The 18,281-nt window shown below is 34.7% G+C and overlaps 1 protein-coding gene across 1 annotated transcript; it reads right to left on the bottom strand.

Annotated features, from left to right (window-relative positions):
• Positions 1-234: 234 nt before the first annotated feature.
• LOC137399482 (protein OSCP1-like) lies at positions 235-9,388 on the bottom strand. Its single transcript, XM_068085615.1, has 8 exons — positions 9,204-9,388; positions 8,282-8,436; positions 7,710-7,877; positions 7,169-7,249; positions 2,531-2,684; positions 2,360-2,438; positions 536-748; positions 235-416 (listed from the first exon to the last, which is right to left on the bottom strand). Exons 1-8 carry the CDS (start codon positions 9,313-9,315, stop codon positions 245-247), a joined length of 1,134 nt encoding a protein of 377 aa, XP_067941716.1. The 5' UTR covers positions 9,316-9,388; the 3' UTR covers positions 235-244.
• Positions 9,389-18,281: the final 8,893 nt, after the last annotated feature.

Raw genomic sequence — 18,281 nt, 5'->3', positions numbered from 1 at the left:
ATTGTCAATAAATGAAGGCGTATGTTTTGTAAAGTGTCGTCTACAATATCGAAAAAGATGTACAGTAGATATGATTGAAATAATGAAGTAAGAAATAGTTTTAACACGCGACAAACTGGACGGCATTTGGTTATAAAATAAATGGACAACGGCAAAGATTATAGAACATAAACTATTGCTTCAACCAATCACAAGGTTGCACAACAATCGAGTCGCTAACAAAAATAGTTCAGGTATACAAAGCTTATGCTTGATCCATAAGATCAAGAAGGTCGTCATCGCGTCTCTTGGAGGCTCCGATGTTCATATCTCCCATCACCTTGGCGAGGTAGCGGTGCTCGCTGTGCCGAGCATCTATGTTTACGTATTCTATATTTTCCTGTTCGAGTTGTCCAACCACAGGAGATTCGTAACTCCTGCAAACATTAACAAAGACACCTCCCATGAGAAGAATGGAAAGAGATAGTATTCTCATGTCTGTATCGAATGCTCACAGGAAGTATCTATGAAAAAGAGATTTAATTATGTCACTTACTCTTCCTCCTCGTCATTGTTGAAAAGGTTTACTCGGAAGGCAGACTGTTTGACTTTGTCGGAGCCGATGAGAGTTGAGAGCAGATCCAGCTGAGCTTTGGCATTAGGATCAGGGCAGCTGAGATCAACAGTGTTGGTAGTTGTCTTCTTTACCACAAGAGCTCTACCTTCAGCTCTTGAAGTTGTTGCGTCAGACGATTTATGTGTTGCATACCTACAATAAAACTGTTTACGGTGAGAAGATAACAAACCACTTCTGCATGGATGACTATTTTATAACATCATTTAATGAAATAATTTTTTCATAAATTAAATAAATCTTCCTATCACACCATTTTCATGTGAAATATGCTGTTAAGCAGAATATTTCATGCAGATTCTCTGAATCTTTTCTTGTAACTGGATAAAATGCATATTTGGCTTCTGCTAGAAAAAACATGGTACCGACCAATCATTTGATGACATATAAAAATGGTTGTGCGGTTGTTTGCCAAATCCTAGCCTGAGTTTCTAATTGTTTCAAACCAGCTCTATTGTCAGTGTAAAGATCTTACTCTTGCAGTATGCGCAGAGTATTGTAGTGGTACATCTACATGGCATCGATAACATTCAGTAGAACAAGCATTTAATTATTTCCATATGCGATAAACACCACCCGCGAGTCACTAGAATGTTTTACTTTTTAGAAGTATACAAACTCTGAAAGGTTATAATAATTATGTTACTAAAATGTGAAACAAGGTAGTTCCGTATCTGCCTCGACAACGGTTTAACTTTATTCAATAGAATAACCGAGAAAGTCAGCTAACAATTTTTTGCACGCATATTTTATATCTAAGATCAGGACATCATCAACTCATTGGTCAGCTGCGAAAAACAATAGCGCACAATTATTTTTATATACCATCAAATGACTGCTGGAAACAGCAGTTGTTTTTCGATATGTCCCCAAATAAGCATGTAAATTTCATCCGAACGTGACCTAAAGGTACCTTTAAACAATCGCAAGGGAGACAAAATGTGGCCTTGCAAAACAAACATTTTAGTGGCTGCAAAATATATGATTGAAAAGCATGATTTATTTATTCTGCTTTTTATTTGCGAGATTTAACAAGCGATATCTGTAAGGACACAGGTTTAAATCCTGTGAAGAACATTGATTTAACAAGTTATATCTGTAAGGGTACAGGTTCAAATCCTATGGAGAACATTGAGACATCTGCTTATAAAAAGTTTTCATCTTGGCATAATAAAAATATTCACTTGAAGGAGCTGTTGGCAACCATGATATATGTATATATAAATTATTTAATTAATATATATCATTAATATATTAATTATTACATTAATTATTAATTACTTATGCAATTATTTAATTACATTACTATTAATGAGTTTTTATGAAATGATGTTGTTCGATTACTGAAAGCTTTTTTAGGAAAAATGTGATAGATTTACAAGCTATCTGAAGTTCTTCACTCTGGCTTGCTCAAACCAAAGAAATACAGTATTCAAAGATAATTTTGTATCAAAATGAAGATCCAAGAAGAATTTGTTATAACAGAAAGTTGATTATAAAAAACTGTCATATAAGCACTAATCCTGAGGCTACAACGTCATTTGATCTGTCAATTGGTAAAATAAATTCAGGAACAAGGTGCGTCAATCCAGTAAATGTATTTTTTGTTAGCAGACAAATATGAAAACTTTGGCGAGTAAAATATCTGTAATGACAGTTAAACAAAACTTGAGTATGAAACATCGCGCTGGTACTGCCAGCTGGTACATTCCAAGCACTACAATAGATTATGAAAAAGAAACTCACATGTTAGTGCCTAGAGTGATAACTCGGTCTCCAATTTTCTCCAAGGAGCCTTGCTTTCCTGCCTCTTGATAGCGAGGGCCTGCACAACAAGAGGTAAGACTAAATTCATGAAAAATTTTAGAATTCACAAACTTTAAAGTTGACAAAATGAGTCAAAGGTTATGCACCAACCCGGGTTGAACTGTTTGCACTGCCTTACATCACCCTTTTCGCTGTAGAGAATTATCTTTCCAGGGATTTTGGTACCCTCAGGCACTGGTCCACCGGAAGGCAGCACAAATCTACCAGTTTGATTCTGCTGTCTTTCTTTTAGAAATATGGAAACCTGAATATTAAATTAATAGATTATTAACAGCAAAAAGAGTTCAGCTAATGTATTTAATGTAACTCAGCATGAATGTATTTATAAAATATAATCTGTAATGTCTAAAAACTTCTTCGTTTTATGTTATGCCCGCTACTCGCTTCAGACAACCTGAAGATTCCAGGACAGCCCTGTGTGTTATTTGCTATCCGTTTTGGTTTGCACACAAGAATCTATGAGAATTGCAAGAAAAAAAGTTTAAAACATTTTTTTGAATAACCCATGAGTGCAAATAGCAAGGAAATGTTACAAAAAAAAGTCGAAATTAAATGTGGAACACACTACAACATGTACACACGATGACACAACATTTACATAAACTCAGTTGTGGATGAAGCTAAGCATCACAAGGTGAAGTCTTTGGGTCTGTTATGTGTATACGGGTCACACCTCTACTGTCTACAAAGCAAGTAGCCCGCGCGACCTTTCACGTGTTGTTGCCTTTTGTAACCTTTTAAAGCGGTAAAGCTGTGTGCATACCAGCAAGTAATCTGTTCTCAACACTATGCCCCTTTTCAGCACTGCCAACTTGTTTCGCAAATATGTGTGATAACAGGACTGCACTCAAATTGAACAGCTGTTGCAACCGGAAAATTGCTGGCCAATTAGAAACTTTTACACTGCGGTTCAGGCGATTGTTCGAAACATTTTAAGTCGGCCAAAGATGAAAGGTTTTACAGATATATCGGCTGATCAAGATTTTGGCGAAATAAGTCTGATTATCGGCTAGTGTAAACTCGGCTAAGTGTAGTAGAAGACTAACTAGTATTTGTATTTGAGGTGGTCTGATTGACAGGATCTTTCAGGATTAAAATTGGTAAAAATTGATTACGATTAAAATGCATGGATCAAGTGAAAGCGCTATTATGACGTCTATAAATTTAATAGAAACGAATAGAAATGAGGTGCGTAATGCTTAGCTTGAACGCAATAGTCGATATCAACTGTCGCAGCGATAACAACTAGTGATGTCATTTCTGCGGATATTTTTTTTTAAAGTGTATTAACCACCATCAAGTTTTATCAATTTTAATCTTGAAACACCCTGGCAGTCAGATCACCTCAAACACCAAAAATAATCACAAATAATAAAAAAATACCGATATTTTGTGATAAAATCTACAAAAGTTGTGTGTGAGCTTATCTTTAAAATGCCTGTCAGTTTGGTAAAGAAAGCCTCAATACCAGTTGACAAACTGGATATTGCGTGCTGGTAACCTCAAGTATATATAACATGAAACTCAGCCTACTTTTTGAAAAATAACAGCTCTGGTTTCATTATTGATATTAAAGAAAGTGTTACCATAAAAATCTAAACGGATATGAACACATTCAAATGAGCAACTAAAGCACTGAATTTCAAAAATTATTTACTGAAATAAATACCTACGCATACAGTTAGCATCTCATGATTTCCAACTAAACGTCATCATAACACATTGACTTCAACGCAAACTTCACCACATGAACTAATTGAAAACTTTGCAACTCTAATTCAATGTCTGTACAAAGTCTCTGAAATACAAGCGCCATTGCTGCCATTGGGATACAAAAGTGAAACGCTGACTGAGTTGGGAACATGAAGCTGAATAAAACTATTTGTCAGCATTATCTCTTCAAATAGGGATATTGCATGGGTGAGAGTTGGAACAAATAATTATGGCGGTCGAGTATAAAACTCAGATCAAGCAAACATAATCTGCAAGCAACTGACAGTACCATTTTACGGGTTCATAAAAATTGACAATAGATGCATCATTAGTACAACGCCAGGAGAAGCAAAGCGACTTGGCAATATTTGTGAGTCCCCAGCCTGGCCACACGGACCATAAACAACTCCACCGATTCCCTTTTGGTGGCCTGCTGACATTGAATTACATGACAGTTCATTGACACGAGAATTAGTCATTAGTATATAAAACTATAGGGATGTTTATGAATATATCAACGACAAGTAAATCAGACATAGAATATCGCATACTTGATACTCCAATGCTTTCTAAAATAACAAAATTGGTAAACAGGTGAAAATGCATGATGACATAACTTTAAGCTTACATGTTGTTACATGATATTTTATCGAGAAGAAAATATATTTTTGCATTAATTAGGATGTAGAAATATAGATCTGTGATGGGAGGCAGCATGAAACAGAAGCAAACATCTTCGTTATAAATTCATCTCAAATGCAATCCAAATAAAATATGGACAAAATATGTGTCAACCCATCGCTAGACTAGGGCTGCATTTCCCGATCAGCCTGTGGAATGAGCAGTTCATGCAATCTTGTACCGGACATAAACAACATAAAACATGGCCAGTTGAATCAGAAAATAATTCGACGGTCATGTCCTCAAAATAGTTTTGGCGATGATGTAGATAAAAAGCCTAGAGGTAGCTCATCCTCAAAATTGCCTGAGCTCTGGGTTGAAACCCAGCGATCAAAAGAAAAGGCTACATATGTTCTTTTTGGAAAATGTGTCGGCTGAAAACAAAAGACTTCCTCTAAAGATACCATGATATTCTCTCAAGTGATGTTTGTGTTATTGGAGGCTTTACAGGTGCAAAAATCGTAAGCACATACTAGCCGTTAAATAATGTATAAAGACCACATTCTTCATGCGCGAACCTTGCACACCGAAACTGAAGAACGTAGGTAGCATAGCTGGTAGGAATATTATTGAACAAAAATGCTGCAGTAAGCATACGATATCCCTCAATTATATCAATCAATATACATCTAAAGAGTATCTATTCCCAAATGAGGGCAGTGTTATGCTTGAGATGACATTGCAAGAACTAACCCGGAGTTCAGTAAGCAGCTAGCAAACCTTCAGTTGTCAGTGACACGCCTACAACCTCTGACATGAGACTGGGCGAGTACTATAAGATGAGTTCATGGATGCATGGATAAATACTAGCCATGTGGCTGGTGTGTTATGTTCTTTTTGTAGGTTGTAAATTGATATTTTAGGATGAGAGTGCTTACAGCGGCTAGTTGACAGTGGGTAAGACTAAAATGAAGGTGACGATGACTTTTTGTAATAATTGACGCATCTATTTCTTTATATTTTTATATTATTATATTTACTTAATATATTTACTATATTATTTATATTTTTATATATTTCTATTATAAATCATTTTTACACAATTGTAAAAAAATAGTATTTTTAAATTTTGGGCATTATAAACCATGGAAGGAGATGATAATAACACAAAACTAAAATATTCAACAGGCTTTTAAGACATTGCTGTCACTCGTATTCTTTCAACTCTTTCACTATTGAAAGTCGTTAAAACAACTCGTCTATATCGTTCATTCCGATGGTAAGCCGTTATAAGCCTTAGTAACTTTATAAAAACATTCATCCGAAATTTTGTCACAATAAATTGAAGACATTGGTTTACCATTTCGCTAAACGAAATGAAGCAGTTACTTTCTTTTTCAATCCGAACTCGCAATAGAAAACCGAAGTCTCAAATTTAAGGGTTCAGGATGAAGGAAAAGAAAAAGGTAAACAATGATCTAAACACATAATCACATATTTGCAGCGCACGCTAATTGTTCAGTGTAGGGACTCAGATATTTCTGATAACTATATTTCTATATTAGAGAATAGGGGCAGCCTTTTAGTCCAACTGTGATAACCACAGCGTTTTCTTTTTTGCAGCCAGTTTTACTAAATTAGAAAAAATATTAAACATGGCTTCGTGTTCCAATGCATTTATTTGTGCAGAATTTTCTGTTGATTTCAAAGAACTTTAGATGGAAGCTTTAGGACTAATAACTTTAGCTTTTACAGCTAAAGTTATTTTTGTCAACTGAAAAATCTTCGGCAAAAGTCAATTCTGTGAGAACAAGCAAAAAATTCCATAGGAAACAAGTTAAATTATGTTTTTATGGTAATGAAATGGTTTTGTTAAATGAAACTAGCGAACAGCCTTCAAGTTGCTTAGTAAAATCATATTTGAATTTAGCTAATTCATAATTTAATTCTTGATAAAAAATCTTTGGCGAGTTTGAAGAAAAGCAAAAATCCCTACAAATCCACAGAAAATAGGGTAAAAGTTATCAAACAGACAAAACTGATATCGAATAAGTTGAAACAGATAAAATTTTCATTGATCACAACCGTTACCAAAATTAAACAAATAACTTCCTTATTTTAATTCTATTGTTTCAGAAGCACAGATAACATATTTTTAGCGCTAATAAACCAAAGAGGTTATGACAAAAACTACATTTATTGGATTTCTCAAAGCTAGAGTAGATTCAATCAATTTTCTCACATATACATGTATTTTGTAACATGTCTGTTCCTGTTGTTGCATCGGCACCAAGCCAAGCTAATTGATGTGTGCATACTACATGCCTGAATGCAAAAAATAAAAATACCATAAAATTGTAATAAAGACAAAATAGTAAGTTACCAAAAACTTACACGGACATGCATATCTTGGAAGAAGGAGAGGAGGGTTTGACGGATCACCTGGAGTTCCCCTTCACCCATCTTGGCATATGTCTGCAAAGACCGGTCATGACATTACAAGACAAGTTATTGATTCGTGGCTAACACCAAGATTATGTCAATAACTCTAGTTTCAACAAAGTCACTTAAATTCTTAATAGCCAACCACAATGCAAAGCAATACATGTCACAAGCTAAATAGAGTTCATTGATACAACAGGCCATTGATACAACAGCGAACTGCATTTAATCATAACTTGCTTTAAAAACAGCAAGCGAATTCTACAAGAATCGATAAAAGTAAATGAAAATTTATGTCTAGCGGACCAGATAGTACGAGCTAATTTGCAACATACCGTTGTCAAGCGAGAAGGAATGTTTTTTCCTCTGATGACGCTAACTATAGACCAGTATAGACAAATAAATAGCAACTACATTTGGTGTTTTTCTATCAGTGATGTCACATTCAACAAACTCGTCTCAATCATAGTAATAAAATGACCAAAATGAATACCTGAATGATGTTTTCATAAAGATCATCAAGGGTAGCGATGACAGAAGTCTGGTTAGGCACCATAGCTCGTAGTCCATCGACATGATTGAGTGTAACCAACAGAAGGTCCCTAGGTCGTGAGCAGAGGCTGACATGGTATTTAACAGCCATTGTCATCAGGTCATACAGCTGAAAAAAAAGTAATGACATAAAATAATTATTGTTAAAACCACCTATTATAAACGTTTGTAAATCTGAAATTACAACAACCTAGTGCATCAACGATTCAAACCAAAGACTACAACGACTAAAATACCTTGCTGGCGTTGCACTCAATGCTGGATTGTGTTAAATTCTCATAGCAAGACTATATTCAATCAATGCTTGTACCTATTATATTACCGATAAAGCTTGCTGGCACTTGTTGCAAGGATAAGTCAAGTAAGTGGGTATAGGAGCTGCCTTGAAAAATGCAGTCATGAAGATATTCCTTGCCCCAACACATAAGATTGAATTTTTCAACATAGATGTGTATGACAATAGTTCTACCATAAATGTGGCAAACAAAACGTTGTATAACAAATTAATTCTACCTTATCCATGCTCGGCGCATTGAGTCTCATAATGGAAGCGTGAGCTAGTCTGTCGAAGACAGTTCTCATTGCTTTCTTGGAGTGTAACTCTTGTGGCTTGAATATCTCTTCCATGTATCTTCTGTTATACATGGTGCTGATTATGTCATTAATGACTAAAGGAACAAATTAGTTAAAATTTAGAGTCACAAGCAATATTCAAGTAAGACTGATGTACAGCAATAAGATTATGACACAGAATTAATCTCTGAAAAGTTATTAGAATAGTATAACAAATGAAGTTCATCTCAATATTTTATATATTCAATATACAAAAGCTATACATAAAAATAAAATAGTCTACAACAGACATGTCAAGCGTTAGTAGTTAGAGTTATAAAATACCTCTAAAACTATCCTTAAACTATAGATTGATCTCTGTTGGCTCCAATTCAAACAACTTTTACCTGTACTTTAAAAATGAAGCACTACACAGGGTTAAATGAAGTTGTAGATAACAATAAATTTGCAGACATACTATCAAATGCTATTCAACAAGTTCTAAAATTGTTGATGTCATAAAAATGTTTCTATATGTGACACACTCTATTCATGAGAAATAATTAATTGATATGCTATTAAATATTGCATAACAGATAATAAAGTAGCAACTTGAAAGCTACTTGTGTCCCAAACATTGATATATTTCAGCACAAACTAAGGCACCTTATCAAATGGGAAAATGCGGTTAGTAAAATGCACAGCTTGTGTTTATGCACTGTATTGCATAAAAATTATTTTTCATTAGTAATAAGTCGCAATCCGTAATCACGGCAATAAAATTCACTTCAGAACGGTGTCACGATAAGTTGACTTATTAGGCTTAATTCTACGAAAAGGCTCAAACTAACTCATTAAAATACGTATGTAAATAAAGGTTTACCTTTTTGGGACTTCGAACCATCTATATTTTGAGCATGCAAACGCTGGTGCAAAATATAAACCATTTCACCGCCTAAATTAATAAAGAGAAGCGGTAATGCTTTTAAAGACATGTTGGGATAAGATAACAGTGCGTGAAGAATGTAAACTGCAAAACGAGGTAATTCGTTAACAAGTTTGCGGCAACTAGTGGTCGACGGCTTCTTTGACAACCACAATATCTCGCTTTTATGCATCGTCGAATAATACATTTATATTAAAATTGCTGAAGACGTCGTTATTGACGTCACGTCGTTTTGAGAACAGTTCCTGCAGGAATCGGTACAATCAAGTTTGTATTTCCGTCTGTAAAGTGACTTTTTTACGTAGTACTATGTAAGTGACCCTTTACGTTTTGATATGAGGATCTTGGCTTATGCTGTGTACCGACAAGAACTTGATGAGAGATCTGGTACGCTGTTGAGCCAGGTGTTGGAGTCTGATGACATTTCCTTCAAATGATGACAAACGAGAATGATAATCTACTGATTTGACCCGATCAAGTGGATGCCAGTGTGGTACGCACTGAAATAGGTAAATTAAATGTTTTTTTAATGTTTCAGTGAGATAAGGTAAAGATACTGTGATCATTTACGAGATATTTTACTGCTTATTCTGTCACATTACCCGCTCAATCCTCTCTAGCACTTATAAACCCTAATGTTAGTATTTATAACATTGCTACTAATACAGAAAGCTCAATTTGAAAGCGTTAACCAGTAGTCGTTGCATTAGTTTATGATTTCGATGAAAGTAGATAGGTCACCTGAATGCTTTATTTTGCTTGACGTTAGGGCGTTTTACTCAAAACAGTTTTGAAAAAATGGATATTTTGCTGTAAAAGTTGTTGCTCCTATTCTTGTTACTTTACTTTAAAACGTGGCATACTTTTTGACATGGTATAATCATTACCAGTGATCAAAGATATAAAGTTTTCATGTTGTTTTCCTCATACAAAAGTTTATCTAAGAGATTTAGTTAGCTATACTGATTTTCATTCCAGTAAAACTACAAAACTAAATTTTATTTATTTAAACATATACCTAACAGTTCATCCTTATTTGCTTGACCATGGTAATACTATCTGACATACTAGTATTATACGAAATAGTACTGTTTATTTTGCTTATTATCTGAAAAAGTATTGTGCTGCCTCATTGACTTAGTAATACCAGCTAACTTACTTTTATATGTCACAAATGTGATTTAATTGCTTAGTTACAGCAGCTGGTCACCAATGTTTTGGAAAAGGAGAGCTTTTGTTATTAATATCTTACAAGCAATCAGAAAAGCTGATAAATGCATAACGAAACAAAGTAACATCTCACTAGGTAGAAATAAGATAATTATATGAACTAAGAATCAGATTTCATTATTAAATCATTTTTAAAAGAAAATATTCTAGTTAGGCTTGTGAGTTTTCCAAGACCCTATTCATGTACCACCAGTTTTCTATTTCTTTATTAATTTGTCAATAAGTTTGTCAGTTATCAATACTTTAGCAATCTGGAACTGTTTGTTTCGAGTAAAAACCTTTCATCTTTGTTGTGGATTTGTTGAGTTATTTTCAGTTGTATTATCCATTGCTGTTGAAAAGCTTATCAATGTTTCGGTCAGCAAAATATGCTGTGTTGTGAGTAGAACTCAGTGGTAGTTCCTAATTAGGGAATAAAGGTGATGATAGCCTATAATAATATAGCCGAATAATAGGCCTAGCTGTCAGGTAAACCTTCCATCATCACTATTCACAAAGGTTTAAATTAAAAGGGGATCATTATAATTGAAAAATAAAACCTTGTAGCTGAATACCAATTATAACAATAATAACAATTAACAATTATAACAATAATAATCTTGTAACTCAACACACTTGTGGGGTTTCTCACTCAAGATGATTTAACACTGCTGACAATCACATCTCATCAACTAGGTTATTCATTTCAAAACAACTTAGGTGGTGAATTGTTTAGTTGTAAACGCTCACCGTACCCGGTATTACAGCTGTGTATTTTAGTTACAACTGCCTAAGCTAAGAGAAAGTTCTATGATGAATTTGGCGCTTTTGCTAAAACTGTACAATACAGACCAACTTGAAGCATAACCGCCTGGCAGACTGAATTGAGGTTAAGCCAACTTTTGTTTTAAATTTGTGTTTAGTTCATTTAACAGTTGTCGGCAGTTGATTTCATAGATTTTCATATTATCTTCGCTGAATTACTTGTATCAATCATGTTTGCGCTTACATAAATTTTTGAATGACACGTAGAAAGGGGTTAATGTAAATCCGTCATTTGATGTAGTAACTTGTAAATCAATGCGAGTACTATCCCGATGCTAGTTTCATTATTTGGTTATAGAAAGAATGGTGTATGGTGTAACTAAAGGCTACTGGCTTCTTGTAGCCTTTAGTTACTACTCTACACGCGGATTAACCATGGTGTACAGCGATGCTGATCATTCAATCAAGGTGATGATTTAGTTGTATGTTGCAATTTAAAATGCCTGTCCCTTTTGACAAGCATAAGGCCTACCCATTAGCTGACAAGACAAATTGAGGAATCAATAGGTATGGTATGATATGATAATCTCATTGAATTAAAGGATTCTAATTCCATGTCTGGCTGCTTCTAGCTTTTACGATGTAGATTCTTAGAATTTTTCCATTTTTGTTGGCATGTTACCATGCATTCAATAACATAGATTTTTTCATTTAAAGATGATCTTTCTACCGAAACACATATTACACAATAAATACCAATTCTTTACTAGAGAGTTTCTACCTTTATTCAAGTATATACGGAAGGAATGTTAAGATAGTACGATTATTTCGATGACCTGCTGTAACATGTCATGTAATACAAATCCTCAATTGATCAAATAGCCCAAAGGCATCTTACCAATACTCAAAATGGCAGTTGCTGGGCAGTGCTCTCTCGTTGAATTTGTATAAAAGAAGGTGTTTCTCTTTAAGTGGAACACCTCCTTGGTTATCCATTAACTGTATGGAACAGCAGCTCGATCTATTTCACTCAGAAAATTTTGTTTTTAGCAAATGTTTTTTCATCCCTAATCAAAGATAGACTATGGCTAGGGATGAGAAACACTAAAACTGAATGTTTTTACAAGTCTGGCCCAACCCAACTATAGAACAGTTATTGCTGGTCTACTCATGCAACTTGTAATTATAGACCAACATGAGTGCAATAGAGTGAGGGCAATCGATCCTCATAAGGCTCATAACACTTTAAGGTCGGTCCAGACTATATCGCCGTATCTCGGTGTCGATGACACAGTACTTTGGTGATCGTCGATGATAATGATGTTCACACTATCACAAACCTATCCCGTTTGCATCAGGAAAAACTCAGTGATGTAGTGTTGTCATTTCTCTTTTTTAATTTTCGCAGATCTCTTTGTTTTTGCGTGCTGGAATTGAATACTAGTCCCGCAGCGACTATCATAAGCGGATATGAATAAATCATGATATTCACGAGCGCGAATTACTATTTTCGAAATGGTTCACATTTGAAAGGCGGTCGTCGATGTTTGGCGAAATACCGAGAAAGTTGGACAGCTGCCAACCATCGGTTTACGGTTCACATAATCGACGACGAACGCCGAAAGAAAAACGCTGACATACGACGATATAGTGTGAGCCAGCCTTTAGTTGTTGAGCTTTCAACGGTTGAACGCAGTTGACAACATTTTGTGGAAGTACTATCGACACCTTGATTTGCTGCATATATATATATAGCAATTTTAGACTTTGTAGTGGAAATAAGATAATTAAATTTAATTGTTATGCTTTACATTGTTGGATGCACGTTTAGTAAATTTTTTGTAGCCAAGTAGGTTTTGCTTGCAAACTAAAATTAATTATTCTAAAAAACGATTCACTGTGACCACGTTCACCTATGCAAGTTTTGCTCCGGACACGTTGTTATATGCACACTATGTCTAGACGGTATAAGAAAGTCGTATTAATGCATAGCAGACAAGATAATCGGAATAGCGCACGCCTGGCGCTCAGCGTAAACCAGGCTTAAAGATGAACTAACAGAAAGTTTTAGTAGATTTTATCAGAGATTATCGATATTTTCGCAATTGAAACGCTAATAAGTAAAATATGTGTGAAATGACATCACTAGTTGTTATCATTGCTATAGCTGCTATCAGCTATTGCGTTCAAGCTCCAGAGTTACGCGTCTCTATTCTGTTGGTCTCTTTGCATCTATAGGCGTCATAATCGCATTTTTACTTGATCTGAGTATTTTACCCTTAATCAAGTTTTGTCGATTTTAATCTTGAAACATCTTGGCAATCAGACCACCTCATCATCAGAAACAATCTCAAATGATAGAAAAATACGGATACTTTCCGACAATATTTACAAAAATTTTGTCTGAGTTCATCTTTCATGAATAGCTAATTTCAGTAACAATCCTTTTCTAATCTACCAGTGATTCTAAGTGGATGATACGTGGAAATCTTACAATAGTAGATATTTTTATGTTAACATTTAGAATTGAGGCTGTTTTTGGTTCAAATTTTTGGAATGCCTTCTTCTCAGCCAGTTGTTTGATCTAGTCAAAAGGTAGTTTAACGATGATATGCAAGCTAATCAATATAGATTAATCAGATCTAATCTTGTTACGTTATGCATTATTTGCTATTGAAGGTTCATTCAAATTGTGTGCGAACAGTTACACTTTAAACAATGTTATGTTCTTTAGATAAGCATTGTTTTCTAGCTCCTACATTGAACTAGTTTGTCATTGAACGTTGGCACAGAATGATGCAACCATTGCGCTAACAGAAATGAAAACATAGCTGGTAGAAGATGTGTCATTCAAATATTCTATGTATTCTTGATGATGCAATCCGCTGCATTGTCTGGTCCTGTCAAGGACTTATGATTTTCACGTTATATGATAATTTAGCGATGACGTATGGCTTCACATTACAGTTTCCTACTAGTTAGTTAGTCTACTCATGAATGTATATAACACTGATAATATAGTTTGACTAGACCCATCCTTCCGTCAAACCATCCCGCAGGCTTGGTAGCTATTTACGTCTGTCATAGACCCTTATCTTTTGAATGATTCATTATAACTACTTCCTGGTTCATTCACATAATCTCATGGGCATTGCCTGTAGTAACTAGGCATATAGCCAGGTCACTTGATTACCAGTGTTTCTCTGAGGCTATTGGAGTCAATTCATTGACTGCAATAGCCTCAGATGGTTTGTCGGCCATCGTATATCTTTAGGTCAGGTCTGCAAAGGACCATGCTGGTTATTAGTAACATATCAGTCAGCTTGAAATTGAATGCTGTCACTTTTGTATGCCAATGACAAATGACAGGACAACTGCTGTTTTCAACAAGAAATATTAATACACTCGTCATCTTAAAATTACCACCATTTTGGCAATAAATGTTGGATTACTGAATGTACATCACCCAGCTGTAAACCCTGAATTCAACTGTGTACACGTACCCATGTACTTTTTCATTGATGTACATATTTATAAATGAAAAAACAATGATCTTCTGTTTGTACCTTGAAGGTTGATCTGCAACAAAATTCACATTACAGTTATTTGGTATCAAAAGATTCACCATGTCTTACTCAGCTGTGTTGTAGGTGCAAAATATGTGGAAATGTGATTACAAGCTCTTAAAAGCTAAAAAACGGACAGTTAATCGCAGCCATCACAAAACTGCCGTAGATTAGAATCTTTTTCCAAGTTGGCTCAAATGGGACGTAGTTGTACAGGATGGCTTCTGTTTACACTATCATGCAACCTCATTCGTCGAAATAGTTTCACAAATATACTTCACACATTCAATAAAACCATGTCTATTGTTCTTACGCGTCTATTTCATCATCATTGTAATGCTGTCATTTTGAGCACTGATATCTCAAAACCTACTGTAAATATTCGTTTGATTTTTTAACCTTAGCTCGAAGGAGTGCATAACATCCTCTGATAAACATGACAGGCTTGTTGATCTCCTGTGATAGCAGAAAAATGCTGCAGAAATTATTCGCGCTGTCTGGCAGGAAGTATGGGTCACATGATCAGATTACGACTAGACGATTAGACCAAGCCGAAACAAAACTGCAAACTAGCAAGCATCTATATTTGGTAAGGGCTCTTCGGTGAAACCCGAAGTGTTTGTCATAAACTAGTGCTCCGAGAAGTTTTATATTGAGCCTTTTATTGGCCTTTCAATTCACGTGAGAATATCACGTGTCAAAACAATAACCAAATGGATTGATTACGTCAGAGAAATAAACTGATTCTGATCTACGGCGGTTTCGTGATGGCTGTGATTAAGTGTTCGTTTTTGAGCTTTTAAGAATTTGTAATCACATTTCCACGTATTTTGTACCTACAACACAGCAGAGTAAGACATGGTGAATCTTTTGATGCCAAAAAACTGTAATGTGAATTTTGTTGCAAGTCAACCTTTAAGCAATGTTTGGTTAAACGTTAACGAAAAATTCTGGAACTCATAGCTACATAAGTGCATCTTCAGTGATTCATTTAATTTTACCATTTCAGGTGTATCTCTATACTTTAATCTCAAATAATAAATAAATAAATAAAATATATCTTTAAAAATTTTAAAGATTTAAATTTTGTTCCGGAAAAAAATTCAAATTTGTTTATTATATGAGTGAATTTGAGTCGAGTTACTCAAATTTTTATTCCAATTTATGTCGATCAAAATATCGCATTTGAGTTTTATCGATGTGAAGTGTATGTCATTGTTGATAGTTTAGTAGCAAGAACAGCTTTGTAAACTAAACTGCAGCAATGCTCCAATTCTCTTTTCTGACACGGAGTGACCATTAGCTATGCACCTACTCAGGACCAGTTACAAAAGTTTTGTCTCACACTCAGTGGCCCATTTTATCTTGGCTTTATGACATTTGGAACCTTCAAGTAGATAACTAACAGGTGATAAAATATTGCAATAGTAGTTGACTCATCAAAAGTGCTGACTCGTGTATCACAGCGGTTACACATTACCTTCTTTATTATAGCCCTTGCCCTTGGCAAAAAGTATTATAACGGTTTGTACAATATGAGGAACTTCCGCATATACTGTAGCCTACATGTGTTTCTTATTAATTTTAAACTAAAGGACTTAACTTCTTAACCATATGTGACAGGTCGTATCATTTTCAATACGAATGAGGCATTTCATATAGTGCACAATGGGTTCCCAAAGTGAAACTGGTCCAAGTGGCTTAGACTTTGTGAAACCAAATCATTCCCAACATTCATGAAAATGTAATTTTCGTAGTGTGTAGCTGCTATGACCTTCCTAAATGTCAACAAAAAATATTGTTTAAAATCCAAACTATCATCATTGAAGACAGATTTCTCAGGTTGTTGTGTTTACCATATTGACCAACACTACTTTTGATAAAAGGCTGTATCTCAGGTCAAATTGGTTCGATTTCAATTCCGAAGATAGTTTTGAAAAGCTGAAAAATTTCTCTATTACATAGGGCTGAAAAACAATTTTGTGATCCGACTTTGTCTGTATTGGAAATGATATGATCTGCCACAAATGTCAATATGACAAGAACAATAGTGTCTGTCGTTGTTTATTATCATATTCTGTAGACCAGGGATGTCAAACCCATTTGTACAAGGGACCAAAATTCAAAACACACTGTAGGTCATGGGCCAAACGAAAAAAGTAATTTTTGAACAAAATAAAACTAAATGTTTTTGGAACATAAATATGAATAAAAACATATAAGGATATCATTCTGATACATACTTATACTTTAAATAAATTATATTTAATATGTTGCTCTCCTTAAAAATATTTCTTGGTAAATTACATCTCATTGTCAGTAAACATCTATTTGGTCTCCTATTGGTTATTAAAAGCTGTATTTTCAGAATCAACTTTTTTAACTTTGCAATATCTTGCAATAGACTTTGCTACTTTGCAATAGCTAGACGTAATTAACAAGAAAAGTACATGGCAAGGCAGCTGAAGCGTTGCATTAAGGGATCTGTAGCCCAAACCCCAAACCTGTATTGCTTCATATCTATGTGCCATGAATAACGATGATGTAAGATTATCTTGCAGGCCTAATGTAATTATGTAGTGTGCCGGATTTGGCCCGCCGGCCGTGAGTTTGACACATGTGCTGTAGACACAGTAGTATGAGTTTCTACGAAGGATACTTGTAATTTTGAAAGTAATTCATACAGACATGATATCCACACGCACTCATGTCTGTGAGCATATACTGTGCCATCATTCAATTATCTGTAAATTACATATATTGTCAGAAAAGGATGCTTTCAAAATTTGACAGCATTCATCTGAACAAACCTAGCTTGCTAGCACTGGGCTATCTAACTATCATGTAGCATTTCAAAGTTGTCATACTTCGGAAAATTTGTTTAATTTATAAAAATAGTAACATTTTTCAACCGCTAGATTTTCTTTTTACTATGTGTACATTCAATATTCTTTATCTATACTTACAACTTACAAACCTACTACTGTGTCTCATAGCTTCTCCAATGTAAGGACATTCACGGTTCAATTCTACCGGCTTGAGGTCACTTTTGTAATTCTTTGCTTTCTAAATTATGCAATAAATATTACAAATTGATTTTAAAATGTAGAAAGTATATTGTATGCAGTTATCGGTATTCACTCTAAATCAGTCAATCACTACGATTCTATGATTATTATTCCTTGAAAGAAATAATTACACGCAGTTTTCTATATAGTTAAAGAATATCATAGCTTACCAAATTTTTTAAACTCTGTCTATTTGTACCGAAGCCAAGGTAGGTCTATGAACATATAAACTGTCAGACACATTTGCTTAGTTTTATATCTATTTTAGTTGCTTATCGTTATCAGTTCACAACATCGGAGACTCGTTTTTCATGTCATGCGTGTTTATAAGTTTACCTACTAGTAATAATCTTCTACTAGATGTTTTAAACTAAACGAGACTTACTGATGTTTCCTGGTAGCAGACG

Source organism: Watersipora subatra, chromosome 7, assembly GCF_963576615.1.
Source record: "Watersipora subatra chromosome 7, tzWatSuba1.1, whole genome shotgun sequence".
NCBI lineage: Eukaryota > Metazoa > Bryozoa > Gymnolaemata > Cheilostomatida > Watersiporidae > Watersipora > Watersipora subatra.
Note: the sequence above shows the minus strand (reverse complement) of the source record. Positions and strands in the feature narration are given on the sequence as shown.